The sequence below is a fragment of the Cucurbita pepo genome, chromosome LG04 (genome assembly GCF_002806865.2).
Source record: "Cucurbita pepo subsp. pepo cultivar mu-cu-16 chromosome LG04, ASM280686v2, whole genome shotgun sequence".
Lineage (NCBI taxonomy): Eukaryota > Viridiplantae > Streptophyta > Magnoliopsida > Cucurbitales > Cucurbitaceae > Cucurbita > Cucurbita pepo.
Genome location: NC_036641.1, coordinates 11,283,894 through 11,305,768, shown reverse-complemented (window position 1 = coordinate 11,305,768; position 21,875 = coordinate 11,283,894). Strand labels below are relative to the sequence as shown.

The 21,875-nt window shown below is 33.8% G+C and overlaps 5 protein-coding genes and 2 long non-coding RNA genes across 11 annotated transcripts; 4 read left to right on the top strand and 3 right to left on the bottom strand.

Moving 5' to 3' along the window:
* Window positions 1–2,309: 2,309 nt before the first annotated feature.
* On the bottom strand, window positions 2,310–3,835 carry LOC111793426 (transcription factor BEE 1-like). 4 transcript variants are annotated; one of them, XM_023675292.1, is made up of 6 exons: window positions 3,399–3,835; window positions 3,149–3,271; window positions 2,996–3,061; window positions 2,831–2,902; window positions 2,676–2,734; window positions 2,310–2,596 (listed from the first exon to the last, which is right to left on the bottom strand). In XM_023675292.1, exons 1-6 carry the CDS (start codon window positions 3,756–3,758, stop codon window positions 2,560–2,562), a joined length of 717 nt encoding a protein of 238 aa, XP_023531060.1. In that variant the 5' UTR covers window positions 3,759–3,835; the 3' UTR covers window positions 2,310–2,559. The 4 variants fall into 4 exon arrangements, with proteins under 4 accessions (XP_023531060.1, XP_023531061.1, XP_023531057.1 ...); XM_023675293.1 differs by having other exon boundaries at window positions 2,831–2,899; window positions 3,399–3,834; XM_023675289.1 differs by having other exon boundaries at window positions 2,676–2,753; window positions 3,399–3,829.
* A 2,374-nt stretch (window positions 3,836–6,209) lies between these two features.
* Window positions 6,210–7,368, top strand: LOC111793425 (transcription factor JAMYB-like). The gene is made up of 3 exons (XM_023675288.1): window positions 6,210–6,399; window positions 6,479–6,608; window positions 6,699–7,368. The coding sequence occupies exons 1-3, from the start codon at window positions 6,219–6,221 to the stop codon at window positions 7,216–7,218; spliced, it is 831 nt and encodes a 276-aa protein (XP_023531056.1). The 5' UTR covers window positions 6,210–6,218; the 3' UTR covers window positions 7,219–7,368.
* A 2,684-nt stretch (window positions 7,369–10,052) lies between these two features.
* Window positions 10,053–11,578, top strand: LOC111793364 (40S ribosomal protein S7-like). Its single transcript, XM_023675206.1, has 6 exons — window positions 10,053–10,163; window positions 10,466–10,554; window positions 10,638–10,711; window positions 10,804–10,900; window positions 11,277–11,350; window positions 11,443–11,578. The coding sequence occupies exons 2-6, from the start codon at window positions 10,480–10,482 to the stop codon at window positions 11,576–11,578; spliced, it is 456 nt and encodes a 151-aa protein (XP_023530974.1). The 5' UTR covers window positions 10,053–10,163; window positions 10,466–10,479.
* A 183-nt stretch (window positions 11,579–11,761) lies between these two features.
* Window positions 11,762–12,536, top strand: LOC111793422 (40S ribosomal protein S7-1-like). The gene is made up of 2 exons (XM_023675286.1): window positions 11,762–11,953; window positions 12,150–12,536. The coding sequence occupies exons 1-2, from the start codon at window positions 11,780–11,782 to the stop codon at window positions 12,267–12,269; spliced, it is 294 nt and encodes a 97-aa protein (XP_023531054.1). The 5' UTR covers window positions 11,762–11,779; the 3' UTR covers window positions 12,270–12,536.
* A 499-nt stretch (window positions 12,537–13,035) lies between these two features.
* LOC111793423 lies at window positions 13,036–15,763 on the bottom strand. 2 transcript variants are annotated; one of them, XR_002814934.1, is made up of 3 exons: window positions 13,521–15,763; window positions 13,311–13,415; window positions 13,036–13,224 (listed from the first exon to the last, which is right to left on the bottom strand). It is a non-coding gene; the product is annotated as an uncharacterized LOC111793423 (long non-coding RNA). The 2 variants fall into 2 exon arrangements; XR_002814935.1 differs by having other exon boundaries at window positions 13,342–13,415; window positions 13,521–15,762.
* Window positions 15,764–18,222: 2,459 nt separating this feature from the next.
* Window positions 18,223–18,951, top strand: LOC111793363. Its single transcript, XM_023675205.1, has one exon. The coding sequence runs from the start codon at window positions 18,223–18,225 to the stop codon at window positions 18,949–18,951; it is 729 nt and encodes a 242-aa protein (XP_023530973.1).
* Window positions 18,952–20,559: 1,608 nt separating this feature from the next.
* LOC111793936 lies at window positions 20,560–21,517 on the bottom strand. The gene is made up of 2 exons (XR_002815000.1): window positions 20,826–21,517; window positions 20,560–20,748 (listed from the first exon to the last, which is right to left on the bottom strand). It is a non-coding gene; the product is annotated as an uncharacterized LOC111793936 (long non-coding RNA).
* Window positions 21,518–21,875: the final 358 nt, after the last annotated feature.

The following is a 21,875-nucleotide window of genomic DNA, read 5'->3' as shown; positions in this document are numbered from 1 at the left end:
GGGTTTTTTTTTTTTTTTTTTTTTTGTCACAACTAGAGATGTGTATAGGACATTATGAAAATCGAATAATACTACAATAAAAATAAATTGGACGACTGGCCCGCAGACCCGTTTCGTTGCCATAGTTCCGGGTGCATTAGGCCCTCTTTTTTATGCCAATACCCTCATTTTTCATCCCCATCCGTGTTGGCACGTTGAAAAATTCCCTCCCTCGTCCCCCCTCTCAACTTAAGGGTCATCTCTCGCTACAATGAAATTCTCTTTAAATCTGCTAGATTTAGATCTTAAAGAATTTCTATTCTTAATAACCGTTTGATATAAAAGCTATATATTTTTACAATTTCTCTTTCATACATTGAATGGTCAGGACTATATAGTTTAAAATTTTTTCGGTGATTTGACCCAAAATTAAGTAAGGAGGGTAGTGATGTAAGAAAGCAATATAGAGAACAAAATCCAGCATTATAGCATGAGGGTGGATGTTGTGAAAGCAAATAAAGATAAAAATAGAAAAGAGAAAAGAGAAAAGGGAGTTGTCTGAAGAGGATGAACAAATTAAAGAAGAAGATGGAAAGAATAAAGGGTTGTTGAATATGCATACAATACAACTAAACTTCCATATGAATCAAACACACTAAGTGACCCTCAAATCTTTAGAGAAAAAAACACAAAATGACACAAAAACTTTACCCCACCTCAAATCTTGTTCATGCATGTTCCAATTACACGCACACACAATGCAAGCAAGCATTGGATGGGAGTCAAACCAAACTCAAAATTCATCCATTAGCACAGACGCTTGGTGAAGTGAGGGAAGAGGTATTGATATGAACCAAGAGACATCAAGAGGTGTTGATATGAACCAAGAGACATCAATCATACAATACGATGTCTCTTGGTTCATATCAAGTGGTGGCATATTGGGTTTGGGTTTGAGCCCACCGGTGCCCCCATGTTTGGTTTGGGGTATCCACTGGCCCATCAAACCTATGGATTCATTGCATCTACTCTACCATGGCCCTAAAGAAAGAGAACAAGGAAATTCCAAGTCCCTCTCATCCCATAACTTCTTTCCCCAATCCAATCATTCAAACAATGAATTGGCAACATCCAACACATTTTTGAAGATATTATTAATTAAAATATATTAATTATGGAAAAATAATAATAATAAATAAAAGTGACCTTTTTGTTTTCTGTCTTCCTTGCAAATTGATGAAACAGGGAACCATCTCTTTCAAAACCACTGTTTGGCTGTGAGAATGAGTGTGACACTAGAAATAAATAAATAAATAAATAAATTAGGAGCTTTCTTTTCTGTTAAACCGTCACACTCTCTTCACTGTTTTTGGGTGCCAAACACAATTTTTTCATTCCCCCTTCTAATTAATAATCAATTATTAAGGTTTCGTTCGATAACGTATTTTATAAATTTAAATAGTTAGATAATCGAGAAATTCTTCCTCTAATAATTCGATCAACTGTAGGATTTTTAATACGTCAATGTTTGATTATGATTTGGATTTATGGAGATATATATTTTTTTAAAAAAATTAATTTTATAAAGAATAAAATAGGAGACAAAGTGAAAGATTTGAAAGTTGGGAGGATGACAAGCAACACTATAGTACAATAATGGAGGAGTGTAATTTAGCTTTATTTAAAACATTACAATACTAGTTGTGTGGCCTTCCATAAATAATACCAACTCGTCATGTGATTAAGATCGTGACTTCTTTCTTTATCATTTTTCTTTTTTATTTTAATTCCAAAATTTATGATTTATTCAACTCGGCCGACCTCGGAATAAGTAGATCATATTCATGCATTTATAGTCTAATTACATAATAGCTTTAATATGAATTATTATCATTTTTAATTTCCTTTATAATTTTATCCATCTTTGAATCAAGAGAGATTCTCTGTTTAGACGGAAAATGGAGGAGAGAGTGGAGAACATTTTTTCCTTATTAGATAAATGGGGTCGAGAACATGATTATTTTTCTCGTCCCGTCCCCATTTAATTCCCCGCTCGTCCAATAGAGAATCTCCGTCCCAATTTTTCCTATTTAAGGTTTAATACTTTCTCTAACCACTTTATAAACATTCTTCCCAAAATCACACCTCAACAAATTCTAAAATCCATTTTGACTTTCCCCTAATCATTGGTTTCTAATAAAAATTAATAGACAAATTAAGTTGCATAACTAACATTATCCAACCAATTTACAACACCCAAATAATATTTCTATTATTTAAATTATAATATATTTATATTGTTTAAAAGATAATAAAATGAAATGAAATTAAAATACAAATTTCCACTGGAACGATCTTCATTCTAGTATAAATTTCCATTGTATTAAGTACACATAATTAATTGATGACCAAAANAAAAAAAAAAAAAAAAAAAAAAAAAAAAAAAAAAAAAAAAAAAAAAAAAAAAATGGATGATGTTGTTGTAGTATTGTTTTGGGTAATGGAAGTCAACATCCAGAAACAGAAGTCAAAGAGGCAAAGTTGAGTGGAAGCAAGCTACTCCTCCATATCCTTCTCTCATTAATCTCTCCAATTCTCTTGCTTCATGTGCTCTTGCCTTCAACAATTAATCTCAAACTTAACCCATAATCCATCGTTTAATATCGAACTAAACTTATAATTTAACCTTTAATTACCTGTAATTTCGATAGGGCGTCGGCCTTCGAGTTGAAGTCGTTGAACGAGCTAGCTGCAGCTAATTTCATGGATAAGAACTGATATCAAAAGAAATCAAAGTATTATTAAATGTTATACAAATTGAAATATAAGATTTCATTTATGTTTATAATACCTCTACTTGATTCTGCAGAGACTGGACATAGTTGATTATCTCATCCAACATGACTGCCATCCCCATGGTCTGCTAAAATTACCCACAAAAACAAACAATAAGATTTAAAAAAAAATGACAAGAATATGGTTATGTTCGTGTTCGTGTTCGTGTTCTTGTTGTTACCTTGTAGCATCCTGGGACAATGTCTTTCAAGCATCTTAGTCTTTCATTGATTTTGCCTCGTCTCACCTAATTCATGTCACAACAATGAATCTATTTCAGTAATTTTGTTTGTTTGGTTTGTTGTTCTTGATTAAGATCATTTAATAGTGTTACCCTTTCAGCTAAACTGTGGCTATCAGTGGCTTGCCCTCTTCTAGCTCTGACATGCACCACTTCTCTTCTTGATTTCTCTTCTTCTTTCTCTATGCTTTTCAATCTCTTTCCTTTCCCTGACCTCTGTAACACAAACAAACAGAGAAACAGAGAAACAGAGAAACAGAGAAACAGAGAAACAGAGAAACAGAGGAAAGTTTATTAGCGCCATGGTTGGATTAATCAGGGGTTTGAAGAATTGTATGCATACATTTTTGGCGTTGAACAACCCTGTTTCAGAAGTTGAAATTCCAGAGCTGCTCTCTGAAACATCCATGGGTTTTCTCTTCTTCATCTCATGAATTTCAGCACAAACTGGGGGGTCCGGAGGGGGTTGCTGCATAATTTGGAAGCTGTTACAGTCTCCTAAATTCTGTGGGAATTGTGGTGGGGTTTGGTGGTGAGGGATGAACATGTCGTTTGAGAAAGGCAAGAGGTTAGTGAAATTCAGAGATGGGTTGTCTAGAACAACTGGGTTGGAAGCGGAATAGTGACCCATTAGCTCAAAATTGGGATCCGTGAAGTCAGGGAAGGAGAAGGATGGCTTGAAGGACTGCAACTCAGGATCCATGGAAAGAGGTTTTGAAATGAGATTTAAAGAACTGTGGTTTAGGATAATGAAGGAAGGGATTGAGGGATGTGTTTATTTATACTATCAGAAGACGCGGGGTGTAAGATTTGAGTTTATCTTAAATCATGGGTCAATACAAAACCCTTACTGTTCCATTTAAAAGAATGAAAATGAGAAGCATTTGTATTTGTGTTTGGTGGTGAGACCAGCTTCTATGGTTGTCCCCTAATATGGGTCCCATCTCAGGAGATACATTAATCCTTTCACGGTGAAAATATTGTCTGCTTCACTCACCGCACTTGTTTTGGAAGTCCTGAAAGAAGACTCTTTCATTATCGTCATTAGTCCCACAGTTTTAAAACATGTGTACTAGAGAAATGTTTACACACAATTCAACTCCCTTGTGGGCCCCACGTCCTTGCTAGCACAAGGCATGATGTCTAGCTCTGATATCATTTGTAGCGTAGCGAGGTGGGATTTCACAATTCAACTCCCTTGTTGACCCTACGTCCTCGCTAGCACAACGCATGATGTCTAGCTCTGATATCATTTGTAACGATGTGGGATTTCACAATTCAACTCCCTTGTGGGCCCCACGTCCTTGCTAGCACAAGGCATGATGTCTAGCTCTGATATCATTTGTAGCGTAGCGAGGTGGGATTTCACAATTCAACTCCCTTGTTGACCCTGCGTCCTCGCTAGCACAACGCATGATGTCTAGCTCTGATATCATTTGTAATGATGTGGGATTTCACAATTCAATTCCCTTGTTGACCCTGCGTCCTCGCTAGCACAACGCATGATGTCTAGCTCTGATATCATTTGTAACGATGTGGGATTTCACAATTCAACTCCCTTGTGGGCCACAACGCATGATGTCTAGCTCTGATATCATTTGTAATGATCAAGTCCACTACTATCAAATATTGTCCGCTTCAACCCATTACATATCGTCGCTAGTCTCACAGTTTTAAAACACGTTTACTAGGGAGAGGTTTCCACACTCTTATAAAGCGTGTTTCATTCTCCTATTCAACCGATGTAGGATCTCACAACCCCTTTCTCAAATTTCTTCAATTCAACCTCCGCTTCTCCTACGAGTTTGGGATATCCTATCTCGTTCCACCGTGGGATGAATATTTCAAATTTATACCTCTTTTGAAAACGGGTTGCAAGCAAAGTAGAATGGAGATGAAATTAAAGTTATGGGTTGTGTACATTAGCTGGCAAATTAAAACTTAGGGTTTCCAAAGTTATGGAAGGATTATTTATTTATTTATTAATTAAAAAATTCCCTTTAATTCCAAAGTCAAATAAGGTTTGAAAATTGCCCCATTTCCCATTATACATATTTAATATACTATTAAGGAATAAATTATTTAAAAACTATTGGCAAAATGCCCATTAATAACCCTAAAAAGCAAATATTGGAGGATAAATATGAATATATCCATATTGAGAAGGTGCAAATTGCAATTCATCTTTAGTGTGGCACCACTATTTGTAAATAGTTGTTTTTGAAAGGACTATTCTGTTAATAGTTGGGTAGGGTTAATTATGGAACAGCCTTGAATATGAGCATTAAAGTCTTTTTGGTTGGTTTCTACCAATATGAAAATGAAATTGATTGAGATTGTTTTGAGCCAATTAATTATTGACTAATATCATTGCTCATCCTTAATCCACGTTTAAGGAATATTATTTATGTTGGTTAATGATTAATGAACGAATTATGCATGTGAAATTCATGCAAATTATTCGCATTTCAATAATAAGAAGAAGAAAAAAAAAAGATTACTTTTTTTTTTTTTTTTTTTTTTTTTGTATTTATATTTATCTGGGCCGGACTGTATTTAGGATTGGGCTTGGTCTTGGGCTTGGGCTTTTTAATCAGCGGTTGGTGGATTAGATTATTTTGTTTTCCATTTTTGTGGAATTTTTATTAAAAATATTAATAATACATATTAGTAAAATCAAAGTTAGACACGTCTTTTGTTTAAAATGTAGATTTTTTATTTAAATTGTTTAAAATGTGGATATTTTTAGTTTTTTATATTAATTTATATGCGGTATATTCGATACATTACACTAAACTTATGTAAAAATAATTCATTAAATTACTATAATAATTATTAAAGTAGTTTCTTTATTAAGAAAAAAAAAAACAAAACAAATAATAAGAAGAAAAAAAGCATTAAAATTCAAGCCTCTTCTTTTGACTTGTAAAGTAAATCCCCGAGTAGACCCATGCTCATGCAGTCTTCACAGTCGTCGCCATCGTCATCTAATTTTATAATATTATTATTGGAAAAGGGAGTGGAATTTGAGCACGTGGAAAATACTACCCTTTGTTAGCAGACTTGATATACCCAGGCGGCTTACATTCTTTTCTTTATATATACATAATGGTGCGCTTACAAAGTAGTGAGTCTTTGTCAGACTATGAGAGGTTGTTCTTTAATGGCTTCCCCTTGTAAGAGCCAGAGCCAGAGCCAGAGCAGTAGCTGTTCCTCTAGCGTTGTTGAAGATAACCAAAATGGCCTAAGGAGAGGCCCATGGACTGTTGATGAAGATTCTCTTCTTGTTCATTCCATTTCTGTTCATGGCGAAGGCCGCTGGAATTTGCTTGCCATTCGTTCAGGTATTTTAAAACTTTTTTATCTACTTTTTTCTATCTCTTTTCATGAATTATTTTGATGGGTTTTTTGCATTTTTTGAAGGGCTTCGACGAACCGGGAAGAGTTGTAGATTGAGATGGCTTAATTATTTGAAACCCGATGTGATAAGAGGAAACCTCTCTCCTCAAGAACAGCTTTTGATTCTCGATCTTCATTCCAGATGGGGCAATAGGTATTTCATATTTATAAACTCATGATAATTCTCTAAATCGTGGACAAACAATTTTTTTTTGTATTTTTATTAATATTTGATTTTGAAAAGGTGGTCGAAGATTGCGCAACACTTGCCTGGGAGAACCGACAATGAGATAAAGAATTACTGGAGAACTCGAGTGCAAAAGCAAGCAAAGCTTCTAAATATTGACACAAACAGCTCAGAATTCAAGGAAATTATCAACCGTTTTTGGATCCCTCGATTGGTCCAACAAATAAATGAATCTTCTAACTCCCCTTCTTCTTCTTTTTCTTCTCCCCCGCCGCCGAACATGCCACCCGCACGCCCTGCTTCTCAACTTTCTGATACGGATACGCTGCCGGCAGCCGATGGCAAACGCCGCCATTTCGACACGGAGCAGAACAGCACCAGTTCGGAGTCTATGGATATCTCGCAGGTCTCCGATCCATTCTCCGACGTCCCATCTTGGAACCACGGCAGCGAGATGACGGCGGTGGATTTTCAATACCCAATTGGCGATTCCCGGTCGCCGTTAACGGGTTGGGTTGACGACGACGATTCCTTCGGCGGCTGTTTGTGGAACTTTGACGGATTGTGGCAATTCTAATTGGAACATTTAAAACAGCTTATTGGGTTCTTGTTCTTTTTTTGGAAGATGGACCCCACAAAGCCGCAAAATGAAATTGTGTGCGATTTTCGTTTTCTAATTTTTTACATTTATTTCTGTGAAAAAAAAAATAACGAAAATTTAGTTTAATAATTTTATCAAATGTGTATTAATTATAATATTGATTCCTTAGCTATTTGTATTATTTTCTTTGTTAAATTATAAACTTTATGATTTGAAGATAGATTCCATGCTTTTTTTAACCCATAAATTCTAAATTTCAATTAATTATTTAATATTTTAAATATTATCCAACAAACTCACTTTCAAATAATTTTATATAATTTTATGTAAATTTAATTACTAAAAATTTGAAAATGAAAAACAATATTTTTATAACTGAAATTGATTTTCAAGTTTTAAATGCATATGAGCGTTTTTATAGATAAACATGCATATAGCATTACACGTTTACAGTGGCGTGTAGACATGTCGACTTCGTGGACCTTATCCATGTGATGATGAATTTAATACAACTATTACAACCATTAGACTGTGATGTCGACTTTGATACTTATCATAAACAGTTTTGAATTATTATTCATGTATATTTACGCAACAATTTATAATAAATTAATATTTATTTTAATGATAATTTATGAAAGTAGGTTCACGAGTTTTAGATAGTAAAATAAAAAAATTATTTATCTATTTAAAAATAATAACATTTTAATATATTTCACCCACACATCACTATCACCAAAAGGATGGGTGATTCTAGTTTGATTACCTTTTTCCTTCATACTATTCAAAGCATCTATAAAGTTCTTTTTATGGAATTCTTTTTTCCACAAATAAATAAATAAATAATAATAATAATGCAATTTGTTTTCAATTTGACTACTTTCTAAATCTGGGTTGCTTCAATTTTAAGCAAATTCTTGACCATTGACAAAAAAAAAATAAAAATAAATAAATAAATAAATGAATAATATTGTAGAGAAAACCAAAATTCTTAAGAATTTTCAAAGAAATTTAATTCAAAATAAAGAAATACGTCATTGAATTTTTAATATATAGTTTTGAACGTAGAATTTTCTATAGATTGTATGGTGATGTGATGTGACAAGAAAATCACAACATACATTACATAATACGTGACATATTTATAAAGGAGAATATTTAATTTTTTATTAAAGAAAGAATAAGAATATGATCCAAAGTGATAAAAAAAATATAGAGCTGGTGTGCAAGAGAAGTATGAACTCGAGGAAAGGATGACGTAATGAAATTAAAGATATTATAATAAATAAATAAATAAATAAATAAAGGGAGGAAGTCAATAAGGAAATTTGGAGACGACAGCGAGCGCCATCTCCCGATGGCGTCGGCGGCAATCATTTTCTAAACTCATTAATGTGTTGTCCTAAGTGGATCCATACATAGAATCGGGTCTCTCCCCTTCTTTCTTTCACATCAAAAATTACTTTTTTTTTTCAAAAAAAAATATTTTTATAAATAAATTTATTTGATTTCTTCACGTCAAATTAATAATGTTATAATTTGATAATATCTGACGATCAATAGCAGTAATAGTGATAATTGCTAACAATGAAATTACAATTAATGCAGACTGTATAATAGCAATTGACGTTGTATAATTTAATTGTCACCTGTTGCTACAATAACATAATATATAGTTTAATTATACAAGCTAAATGTAGATTTAATACATATAGCTATATATATATATATTAAAGATAAAGTAGGTTACATTGAATTTGGGCAATAAAAGGAGCAAGCTTACAAATTATTTATGGTTAAGACAAGCGTTGTAGTGGAGTATTCTAGAAATGGTGGCTATGTAAGCATTAATTAATTAATTAATTACATCCCAGTTGAAGCCACCAATCATGATTAAAACAGCATTTTGTTACAATTATTCGGTTTGACTAGTCAAGATTTGTGAAATACCAAACTTATCCAACATATTCCTACCAACTAAATTAAATATCTCTATTTTTCTCCTCGCTAATTCATGACTCATCAAAGTCTTAAAGTATGTATTAAAATGAATTTCATATTATTGCAACGGTCAAATGCCATTGAAAGAAGGATTCGAATATTCTTGGTAAGATTCCATTTTAATGCTACCATGTTCAAACTCTAATGAATTTAGGTTCGAGAGACATGGTTTAATTTTAACCACTTATATTGTATTTAATTAAAAATATTTATTTAATTTATGAGGTCAAAATTTTACGGGGACTCGCTTTAAATAAAATGAGAGAATCCCCATTTAAAAGAAAATTAAGACAGAAAAAGACGATGATGATCGTATTATTGGTTCATTCGTGCACTTTTATATATGTAAATATATATTATTGAAAAGTGGAATATTATATTATATTTTATTTATAAAATATTATTAAATTTATTAAAATATTTTATTATTTTAGTAGAAATTATATTGAACAAATAAAATTTTTAGTTAAAACGAATATATGTATATATTTAAAAAATAGTATATAAAATGGGGACACTCAATAATAAATGATTTTTTTTATTGGAGTGGGAATAAGATGGGAATGAGAACGCTTCTTCGCCACCTTGCGGACATATCCACCCTAATAGCTCGGCCCACTGGGAGACCTGAAGGTCCAGTATCAAAAATATAATTGGGCCCAAAGGCCCAATTTAAATGGGCCTTACGTTCACACATTCACGTAGCTAATTAAGATTTAATAAATGAATTATTTTTACAATTTCGCCGCTCTGGGCTGTTGATTCTTTTTTTTTTTCTCAGTAGTCATCTCAACCGTTCAGATCGGTTCATTTATATACCCATCCTCGCTCGCTAACAAGTCTTTGGGTTTTCTAGGGTTTTTAGTTCCTCACACTCGGCTGGAAGTTCCCTTCCTCTTATCCTTCCTGCGTTTCTACAGGTTTGAATCTTCATAACTCTTAATCTTAACATTTAATTCGCTATACAAATCCAATTCTCTGCGCTTGGTATCTTTTTCGTTATGCGCTTTTGTTGGTTGACATTACTTGAGTAAGAATAATCGCGAAAATTGGATTTGGTGAAGATTGTTCATAGCTAACTTAGAGTGTATTGTTTATGAATTTATGAGATTAATCTTGAAGGTCATTGTTTGTATGAAATTTATGTTTTATTTTCTCCCTACGGAACTTCGAAGTTATACAAAAATCTTGTTTGAAGGTGTTTGTGTTTCATGACTTGTAGCTTGATTCGTAAAGATGTTTACGGCGAGGAAGAAGATCCATAAGGATAATGATGCTGACCCCTCAGAATTTGAGGAATCTGTTGCTCAGGTGAACTTTTAAGATGTCTGCTGATTGCCAACCTTGCTAGTTTGTTCGTTTTCTGAACTGATATTTGTTCTTTGTCTATTTAGGCACTGTTTGATTTGGAAAACACCAACTCCGAGCTTAAAAGTGACCTGAAGGACCTTTACATCAATTCTGCAATGTAAGAAGGAATGATGGATAGAATGCATTTTTTTATTTATTTAGAGTTTGTGTTTTTTTCTTATGAATATAAATTTTATACTGTTCTTGCAGTCAAGTCGATGTTTCTGGTAATCGCAAGGCAGTTGTGGTCTATGTCCCATACAGATTGAGGAAGGCCTTCCGCAAAATTCACCTNGCGGGGGGGGGGGTGGATCATATGTATGCTTGCTATTAATTAGAAGGAATGGATTTAAATCATTAAAATGTAATGACGACCATTCTTATCTTCTTAATTATTATAGCCAGCAGTTTGGCTTCGTATATCTAATGGATTAGGTTACCAACACTCGGTCTTTTGGTATTAAATAAATTAGTGAACTATATTTTTTAAGGTAAACTTATTGTAGTCTTACAGCCATTTTATCAAAAGCAAGAACTAATCTATCGTCAATATTGTATGTGCACATTTATTGACTCTGTAGTTCCATTCTCTATTTTTTCATAAACCATAGTTGTTCTATGATAGGATGTGATTNGCTAGTTTGTTCGTTTTCTGAACTGATATTTGTTCTTTGTCTATTTAGGCACTGTTTGATTTGGAAAACACCAACTCCGAGCTTAAAAGTGACCTGAAGGACCTTTACATCAATTCTGCAATGTAAGAAGGAATGATGGATAGAATGCATTTTTTTATTTATTTAGAGTTTGTGTTTTTTTCTTATGAATATAAATTTTATACTGTTCTTGCAGTCAAGTCGATGTTTCTGGTAATCGCAAGGCAGTTGTGGTCTATGTCCCATACAGATTGAGGAAGGCCTTCCGCAAAATTCACCTGAGGCTTGTTAGAGAGCTTGAAAAGAAATTCAGTGGAAAGGTGGGGAGATAGTGCTTTTTTAATATAATTATCTTTTGATTTCTCTGGTTGGTTTTTTCTGGTGACTACCTAATACTGATTATATCCAGTTAGCATAAGTGGTGGTTGATTACATTGATTATATCTAGTAGAATCCTTGGCAGAATTAAATATCTGAACCAAAGTCATAATCCAGGGAGTCAAACAAGTTTGGTGTTCATATCTCTTTGGGGAATGNTTGCTACTAGAAGGATATTGAGGCCTCCAAAGAAAGGATCAGCCGCACAGAGGCCCCGTAGCCGTACCCTCACATCCGTGCATGAGGCAATGCTTGAGGATGTTGTATTGCCTGCCGAGATTGTTGGAAAGCGTGTTAGATACAGAGTTGATGGAACAAAGATAATGAAGGTGATTACATTCCCTTATTAAATTTTGCACTCGTTTCTTATAGATGCGTTGCCATATTATTGAGAAGATCAAATGATTCTTATCAATGTGTTGGCCACCAAAGCCACGCAATGATTAACGTTAACATTCTGCAACTAATATATTTTGAGAAGTATCAATTTGTATTTAATTGCCTCATTTTCTCGAAATTTTACAGGTCCTCTTGGATCCTAAAGAACGGAATAACACCGAATACAAATTGGAAAGCTTCGCTGCAGTTTACAGGAAGCTATCTGGGAAAGACGTTGTTTTTGAGTACCCAATTACTGAAGCTTAAGACAGACACTCATGTGTTGCACACTTTCTCAAATGTTTATTCACCATAGGGTTGCAATCAGGTGGGAGCTTTTCAATTTTGATTTCAAGTGATAGATTTTTGAGACGTCGTTTTTTGAATCTGTGATCTTGAACTATACTTTATCACATCGGATTAAGTTTCTGGTTTTAGTAACGTTCCATCAACTTTTTATATAACTAAAATCTTATATTTGCCGTGCCTCCCTACCATCAACTCATATATTCATATTCACAATATTTGAGAACACTTGATCTCTTGATTTCAATTTATGATGTATTTTCATGAAGTGGCCTCTGTGTTTTTGACTTGTAATTTGTATTTCGATCGTGAGTATGAAATTTAATAAAGTAATTGTATCTTGAGGTCATCAAAACCAAACCTACAAAAATGGATATTGATAAATAAACTTGGATTTTTGGGGCTATGAACTTCACGATCGTAAGAGGTTCTCTTCCACGACTTCGTCCATTTCATGTGGGACCAAACTTGCTCAGTTTTAGTAGGGTTGTAAGAGAAGAAAACAGAGACCCACAAATTCGTCCATTCCCTTCCCAGAATCCTTAATCTTCACACCCAAAGAATTAATGTGGTTCTTGTTCATCAACACTATGAAGACGAACCTGACAGTGATGTCAAGAGAAAACAAGCATTGCTTTAGGCATCTGGGAAATCAATGGATGTTTAAGGGAAGAAAAACTTTAAGACGGAGACCAAAGTACATAGCTCCAGAAATAAAGATAAAAGATATAAAACCCCGGCAATCCATACGCAATTATATTATCTCGTTTCAAGAATACAAGTTGAAGATGCGGAGTTATTGTTTTGGCAACTCATTTAAACTCATCCGACACTGTTACACAAGCAAGGACACACTACAGCAAAATTTTCGGCATCATTGAGTGACCTCTTTGGGATTTTAGATCATCATAAATACCTGAAGAGAAATTGACTGACACAATTCAACACAATTGACATAGTAGTGTAAATTGATGGAATGACATGACACTTTTGAAGGTATACCGTAAACTGAGAAAAAGGCTGTTCACTACACCTGCAGTTTTAGTAAATAGATTGGCCAGTCTTTCACTCCATCCCCTCATTTCGAATGAGGTAAACAATGAACTTCTGCATAAACATGAAAGAGATTCTCGAGCGATGTNAAAAAAAAAAAAAAAAAAAAAAAAAAAAAAAAAAAAAAAAAAAAAGGATTACGTAACGAATAACACGCACTTTCGTTGTTCTTACAAGACCCGGACAACACCAAGAGATATGATGAATCTTAAAAGCAGAAGATGAGGATAACATTTGTATTATTGCCTGCATCAGCCACAATAACTTTTATCAAGCACAACTCTCACTGATCCATAGCCCACTGCAAATGGCCGTATAGAAAAATCAATAAGTTCAGCATATTCCCAACTAACTATAGGCGGGCAAAATTGAGAGGAAAACTTAAATGTACGGCCTAAATGGAGCAGATATTCTAGGAAGTCGTCAACCTAGAAGATAAACATCTATTGATTTCTCTTCCTAGGTTAAATAATGTGTACTACAAAAGTCTCAAATTGGTTAGAATTTGAGAAGATAGATAAGATGTTTTGAAGTTTTTTGCATATTCACAAACAAAACCATGTGGGCTTTGATCCCACTCCCAATCAAGGACATATATTATACTATGGGTATACCTAGAAGTGATTTTGGGATGACAAAAATCTTTTTGGTCATGCTCTTTTTAGTGGTTTTAGACATGACATAAGTGATTTAGTCAGCAAAAAACCCTCCAAAAGATGCTCTAAAATGGAGATGTAGACATGACAAGTATTAAAAGGCTGGCCTGGAAACCAGAATTTGAACAGAGTGAACCTAGAAAGATGGGTGAATTAGTGGCAGATCAAGTGAGAGATCTAAAATTGAACTTCCAAAGGCAGTTCGAGATGATTATTCATAGCAACTTTGCCCTGAAACCAAGTTCTAATAAGAACATAATTGCCCAACCAGCTGCTGAAACCAATGCATTGAACAGTATAAAAAGAGAAACAAGGATGCATCCTGCGGCTATTCTACCATCCAAATAGAATGTGTGTGTTCAAGAAAAAGAGAGATATTCAGCTGGCAAGATCCACCAATACACGCCACCGTGTGTTTGTGTAGCACCACCTTCATCTGCAGGAAACTGGATTCCTTCTACCTGGAAACTTGAGCAGTTAAGTACATCAGGATTACACTGACTACCGACAATTTTCTCATCTTGGTGAACACCAACCAACCAGGAACTCGGAAATTAAACCAACCTAGATTCACTAAGGTTCTGCATTAGCAATATTTTGATATTTAAGTACATAAGACATTAAATTTCTCACTGCTCAGGTGGTTGTATTGCTACTTGAATCAGCTCAATAGGCGTGCAACCACTTATCTGGTTTCTCCAAGTATACATGATCATAAATTTAGAAACATGCACGTCAAAACTCTATTTGGAAAGAACAAATGCGACATAGACACCCCCTTAATGGTTCCATTTCTACACTTCAGAAAGTGACATAGTAATGGTGAGATGATTAATCTAGACATGAGAATCGCATATTAAATAAATTTTCGCAAAAGTCTCCGACAGATGATAAAAAGGGAAGTATACATTTCTATGCAAGACCAAGAAAGACAGAGAAATAAACTGATGAACATTAATTGTCTTGAAGCCACGAAGCATGTCAATAAGATGATAATCCTTGCAGTGTCCAAGGGCTTAAATATCCAAAATAGTACAGCATCACATCATAGATGAGGTTAATTACTGGTTTTTACTCAACAATCAGACTGATTCAGAACTAACCTGGAAATAATGAGACTGATTCAGATCTAACCTAAGAAATGAAGGAAAAACTATAGCACCGCTTTTGAAGTGAAAATTCTAAGCTAATTTACTAAACTTCCCCTGGTTATTGAAATAGAATGCTAATAAAGTATTTTCTACAATCCAGATTGAACGTACACCAACTTATTACAACTAGTGCAGACAAAATTTACAGATAATTCAAATATCTCCAACAATCCAATAGATTAAAGGAACAAAAAAGAGAGATGCCGCTAGTATAACAACTGTAGAAACAGAAACAGTGATCGGAAACACAACTTACTCGTGATTGCAGCAGTGATTAAGCTCCAATTAGATTTCATTTCGAGGAATTAGAAAAATTCAACTAATAAAGAGAAATCCAAACTCGACTTGCCTGATAAGACTGAGATCTACAAACAGGGAATAGATCGATAATGCCGCTTCGTTCGTTGCTCAGCGGGGGAGAGAATGTTGATTTGGATCAGTGATCAGCCTTTAGAAGGAAGAACATGAAAGAGGACTCGCACTTCCGACGGAGACCAACGGGGACTTCAGAATTCTTCTCCGTCTCAACTTTTTTCAGATTTAGAAAACNATAAAAAAAAAAAAAAAAAAAAAAAAAAAAAAAAATTATATTACTCTAAAACATATTCTTTAACAATTGAACGACGAAATTCGACCTTTAAATTATGTTTATTTTAATTAATTTTTCTCATAATTTATTCAATATATTTATATTTACAATACTATATTGAGAATTGAATTTAGCAAAGGGAATAATATTTTATTACAAAATCCATATATATATATATATATATATATATAGAATGACATTTATTGAAGAGTTGAGAATTTTAATGACATCATAAATATTAAAAAGTAGAGTTGGTAGAATAAATAAAGAGCTTAATACTATAATTAGAAAATGATATTTATATATTTTGAAGACCAAAAATGATACACCTACATTTAATAATATAGGTGAAAGCCTCATTTATTAAAAGGTTGTTTTTTTAAGAAAGGAAAATGTATAAAAAAAATTCACAATTAATATACAGACAAAGAAAAAGACATACATTTGTTGACATAAAAAAATGAAGTAATTTATGAATTATATTTTATATTGAAATGGTCAAATGAAATAAAATAAGATATAAAATTTTCCTTTTTTAATATATTTTTGGACTTACTTTTTCCCTTTTATTGCTTAAAAAAGGGGTGAAAAGGAGCGGTTGAAAGAAAAAGGTGAGAAAAAGAAAAAAAGCATAAAAAATAAATAAACAGATGACATAATAATAATAATAATAAATAAATAAATAAATAAAAATAAAGTAACAAATCCATTTAAAAAATAAAAAATAAATAAAAACTAGTCAAGGGTCAAATATATTTCAATTCACACGAAACTTTAATAAATGTTAAATAATTGAATTTCTTAATGTGTATTTTTTTAAAAAAATTATTTCCTTAACATGAACTAAAAAAAAAAAAAGTAGTAATTAAATTGGTAATAATCAAATTTTTACTCTTGAAAAATATAAACAATAAGCCTTTGATAAATAAATAAATAAAATCTATACTTTTAAATATATTTTAGTTCAACTAAACCCTAAACATAAATATAAAATTTAATAATTATTAAATATAAAATATAAAATTTGAGATATTTTAAAATTAACTATTAACGGAAACCTAGGGAAAAGCAAGTATGGTATGATGTGAACAATTTTACCGAAAAGGTAAAAAGACATTTATATACGCTAACATTTTATTATTATTATTATTATTATTATTATTACCATTTTGGTATGAAGGGATGAAACAAAAACAAAATGAGGCAAATTAAATGGTTACTTTTTGTTATTTATTTATTTATTTATTATTATTATTTATTTAAGTTAAATAAAATATGAGTTTTATGGAACAATTATTGAATGGGGGTTACTCAAAAATTGGGATTTAAATTTTGTAGTGGTCCACCTACTAAATTATTTTCATAATGTAGTGAAACAAAACTTACAAGGACAAATTTTGCAGTAGACTAAATAAATGTCACATTATTTTATTATTTTACTCGTGCCACTGTTCATTCACGTCAAATTATTCGACTTTTTATAGCTTTTTTTTTCCCGGGTTGTAATCTTTTTTTTTTATTAGGTTTGTATTGAATTTTTGAAAATTTTGAAAGGGTAAATTCGACATTTTTTTTTGTTCGAGGTTATAATTTTTTTTATTAGGTTTGTATTGAATTTTTGAAAATTTTGAAAGGGTAAACTGGACCAACTAAAAATATGGTTACAACCGGACCCTAAGCTACTTTTTAAAATTAAATTATTTAAAAAGATTAGAAATTTTGATTGGGTGTGTTTTAAGGGAAAGAAAAACTTCCAAAACAAAAATTTGGAAACCATATAATTAGTGGATAATTGATTAATTTGTACTTTGCAGCAACCGCAACTGCTGAAACAACTCTCCATGATAAAAAGATTCAAAGTTGATAAGTTTTTTTTGAAAGAGAATCGAATCAAGTTCTCAAATCTCAGTAGCCATGGCCGACGAGGTGACTTTGCATTATTTCTTCGTCTTCGTCGGTGATAATAACGCCTCTTTTGAAGAACCTTCCCCACTTCATTAACAGGACCCTTTTCTCTCTCTCTCTCTCTCTCTTCTTTCTTCTTTGCCTCGAAAATTGCAGTTTCGTCAATTATTGCTTCGCCTTTTTTGTTTGGTTTCGTTTCGTTTTTCTCTGGCAGCGTCTGAAAACGATCTCTCCTTTTCTGTTTCTCTCTTCATTTTCTTTTCGTAAGAACATTCCATCTCTGAACTCTGCAATTTCTCATCATTTTCAGCCTCTTCGATCCCCCACAACTGTCGCTTTGGATTTTGTTTTTCTCTCTGTCCTCTGATTTTCAATACCCAATTCTTCGATTCTCTCAGTGTTCGACCATTTCTATGTGTTTGTTTTCGCTTTATATTTGAGTTTATGCTTTCCCCTGACGTTTTTTGACTGGAAGTTTTTGTAGAAGTTTAGTGCCCATCACGTGTTCGACAAAATGTTCGCCTTGAATTTCACTGTCAAATGAGCTTGTTCTTTCAGAGATGTTGCCCATCCAGCCGCGTGAATCTCCTAGTACAGACATATCGCTGTTAGATTCCAATTCGGAATTCGAATTTTGTGTCAGTGGTAGCTTTGATTATGAGTCCTCTTCTGCTGACGAGCTCTTCTTCAATGGCGTCATCGTTCCCACTCAGAATCAGCAGAAATTTCTGCAAATTAAACGAACCCATCAACGTGAGAATGCGCCATGTTTACCTTCCTCACTCCCTCCTCTTCCTCCTGCTGTAGCCATTGAGAATTTCAAGAAAGTGAACACAGAGGAACCAATTCATGTCAAGAACTCTGATTCTGAGAAGAAAAATCGGTCCAAATCTTTCTGGGGTTTCCGAAGAAGTAACAGTGTTACTTATGACAATAGTAAGAGTTCATTTTTCTCGCTACCATTACTGTCACGAAGCTATTCAACTGGTTCAGTGCAAATCCCAAAAGGAATGCCATCGAAGGATGTGAAAAGCCAGAGTCCTCAGCTGCAGAGACACCATTCAGTTTCAGAGGGCAAGTCAAAGTTACCCTCTTCAAGCTCTGCTGCAAATTCACATTCAAAGCTCCAAAAGCCTCAGAAGAAGAATCAAGGAGGGTTATATGGCAACAATCTTTATGTAAACCCCATTTTGAACGTACCACCTCCTTATATCACCAAAGAAACTTCAAAAATCTTTGGCTTGAGTTCTCTTTTACGTGGCAGCAAACAAAAGAAGAACAGGAAGTAATTTTTTTTTACTTTTTGTTAAGCTTTTGGTCACTGAATTTCACCACACAAATTATGCCACATATCTCAAACCCCCCTGCAAGTTGCTAATCTGTAAACTGAAACAGATAAGGCAGATTTTGTTTGGAGGCTGTGGCATTCTCATCTCATGCATATGAACATGTCAAAACCATAGGAGACAGAGAAACAACAGCACCTTCCTAAGTTGCCTCTGCCATTCTTGTTCATATTCTCTCTCTCTCTCTCTCTCTCTCTCTGCAAAGATATGATGTTTTTAGTGTCTTTTTGATCCATGTTTACAGCTAATGGTATAATAACTTTTGAAGGGTATCTTGTTTGGATGCCTTTTTCTCCTAAGATGGGACAAACCTCGCTGATTTCTTATTAGAAACGAGGGATTTTTTTCTTTTCTGGTTTTGGTTTGAAGATTTCTCATTAGAAAGAAGGGTTTTAGGCACTGAAGAGAAAGTAGATGAAACTGGGGAAGCTATTTTCGTTGCTTTCAAGATGGGACCATTGCTAAAGGATGCTTACACTGTCATGCAAGAAATGACAAAGCTTCCTACCTAAACCTACCATTTTCAAAAATAATATTAAAAGATAAAAAAAGCTCTCACATTTTGCCTTTACCCATATTTCAGGGATAATGTGGAGCCATGGACGATTGATTCTTATAAAACCATACTCAATTAATGTTAGTTAGCTCATCTTTCATTTGGGGCAACTTAGGATAGAATTTATGTTGTTGCATCTCTCATTGAAGATATCAGGCTCGGAGGAAGCCATATTTCATTCAATTGTTTGGATTTAGCATCTAATACGACGACTACTTTACACGGTAAATCGAGATAACATAAGCATATTTCGATACCTCAAACGATGCGAGCGTTGTAGTCATTAACGTACACATGATATACACTCTCAAGCTCTTGCATAGCAAGCAGACTTCTTATGGATCTCCTCAAGAAGTAATGAAATCCACTAACTCGTTGCATTACACAGCCACAAACTCGCTGTAAGAACCTTTGATATGCTGCAAAAGGTGGAGGAACTGCGTATTACCTGAAAGCTGCTCCATCATTCTGTAGGAGCTGCAGCAGCTCATTACATGCTCTGCTTGTAGAATTGACATGCATCTATTGGATGGCAACAATGCTTTGTGGCCAACAAGTGGAACCCCGGTTGAGGAGATCCCACATTGGTTGGGAAGGAGAACGAAGCATTCTTTATAAGGACGTGGAAACCTCTTCCTAACCTCTTCTCAGACATTCTCTATAAGCATTCTCTATAACGAAGCATTCTCTTTAAGGAATTACCTTTTTTTTCCGACCAGAAGATCACTTCCTCTGAGTTCTTTCTTTAAAAAGAAAGGGAGAGTGGTAGAGCAAGATTCAGACATCCAATTGTCCGGTCAAAAAGAAGGGTCGTCCCCTATTTCAACCAGTTCTTACGTTCTACCTTTCGGGAATCAGACGATGAGAGGACCAACGTTAGACATCCACGTTCCAATATTCCTCCCCCCACCCCAGAAAAGATAAAAATGAGAAAAATGAATCAAATATGCACTTCATAATGTTTAGTTGCCCAACAAAACATGAACAATATGAACTCAAGAACCAGTAAGCCTTATACAGTGAACAGAACACCCAAGCAAACAAAATTTAAAGTTACTTCAAATTTGATTTTGGTAATTATTTACACTTCCATTATTGTAACAGAAAACAATTCGAAGCTTTTAATCAGCCAGTTTATAGGAATCCGGAGTAATTTGAGTAAGAAACAGCCCAGGAAAAAGCGTCTGCAAAAAAACAAAATGATGAGTAAAATCATAAACCATTCAAACCTCAAGAAACAACTGGGATTCCATGTTCTTACATCCAATTGCTTTTGTACAGCTCTAGGCCTCTTCTTTGGCCTCCTCGGTAGCCTACCGACCAGCACCCCAAAGTCCTCTTCGATCTCCTCTTTCGATAGGGATACAATCAACGCACTCCGATTCTTCTCCTTTTCATTCTTAGATGAACCCAATTCCAAATTCCTCTCATCTTCAGGACCCTTACAAGCTGCTCAGCGAGTCCTCAAATTCCACGGCCTTGCCGCAGGGGATTCGTCTCCGCCCGCTTCACCAACGATTGAAAATTTGGGTTTCTTCGATTCCTCGATGGAACTGGTTCGATGGTTGTTCCGGTTACTTGGTTTGTGTGTTACATGATTCATCGGAGAAGAAAGGTTGGTGAAGTTCGTGGGGTTGGAGTTATTGGAGTTGGAAGGAAGGTTGATACACTTGAGGAATCTTTGTGAACCCCATGTGAGATAGGGCATGGAGAAGTTGTGCAGTGGCTTGGATCTTTCAGGCTCCATAGACATGAGCTTCAGATTATGCGAAGTAGAAGGGAAAATTTTAGTGAAAAGACGAGGTGGGTCGGTGGTTTAAAGGTGAGGGGTGAAGGTTATGTTTTTTCGGGGGGAATAAGGAAGAACAACATTTGCCTCGTAACGGTTATGGAATAATTAAAACTTCAAATCTTTCCTTCTCCATTATTTATTTATTTATTTATTTTCAACAATTCAATACTTTTTTATGTTTAAATCAAACTAAATTTTCTCCGAATCTTTGTTTCATTGACATTATTGAGTTATTTATTTATTTTTTTTTATTTTTTTTTATTTTTTAAATTCATACAATTTTCTTTTACGTGAATGAATAATTTGATATTAAATTAGAAGATAATTTTAACAAATCTTCTAATTTTTCATTTCTCCCTAACTATTTTCCCATCATTTGTTGTTAAATTTTAATTTTGGAAGGAATTAGGTCTTACTTTTATTTTATGTGGTTCAAAATTTTCCATAACTTTTGAAAATATTTAGACAAAGATTTTAAATTTCAATTTGTTTTCTTTCCCTTTTTTTTTTTTTTTTTTT

Excerpts from the sequence above, each read along its gene's own strand:
- LOC111793426 (XM_023675289.1), bottom strand. The coding sequence starts at position 3,758 with ATGGATCCTGAGTTGCAGTCCTTCAAGCCATCCTTCTCCTTCCCTGAC. Across the intron at positions 3,272-3,398 it reads GGTTGTTCAACGCCAAAAAT|AGGTCAGGGAAAGGAAAGAG; the intron begins GTATGCATACAA and ends TTTGTGTTACAG. Across the intron at positions 3,062-3,148 it reads GCCACAGTTTAGCTGAAAGG|GTGAGACGAGGCAAAATCAA; the intron begins GTAACACTATTA and ends GACATGAATTAG.
- LOC111793425 (XM_023675288.1), top strand. The coding sequence starts at position 6,219 with ATGGCTTCCCCTTGTAAGAGCCAGAGCCAGAGCCAGAGCAGTAGCTGT. Across the intron at positions 6,400-6,478 it reads TTTGCTTGCCATTCGTTCAG|GGCTTCGACGAACCGGGAAG; the intron begins GTATTTTAAAAC and ends CATTTTTTGAAG. Across the intron at positions 6,609-6,698 it reads CATTCCAGATGGGGCAATAG|GTGGTCGAAGATTGCGCAAC; the intron begins GTATTTCATATT and ends GATTTTGAAAAG.
- LOC111793363 (XM_023675205.1), top strand. The coding sequence starts at position 18,223 with ATGTTGCCCATCCAGCCGCGTGAATCTCCTAGTACAGACATATCGCTG.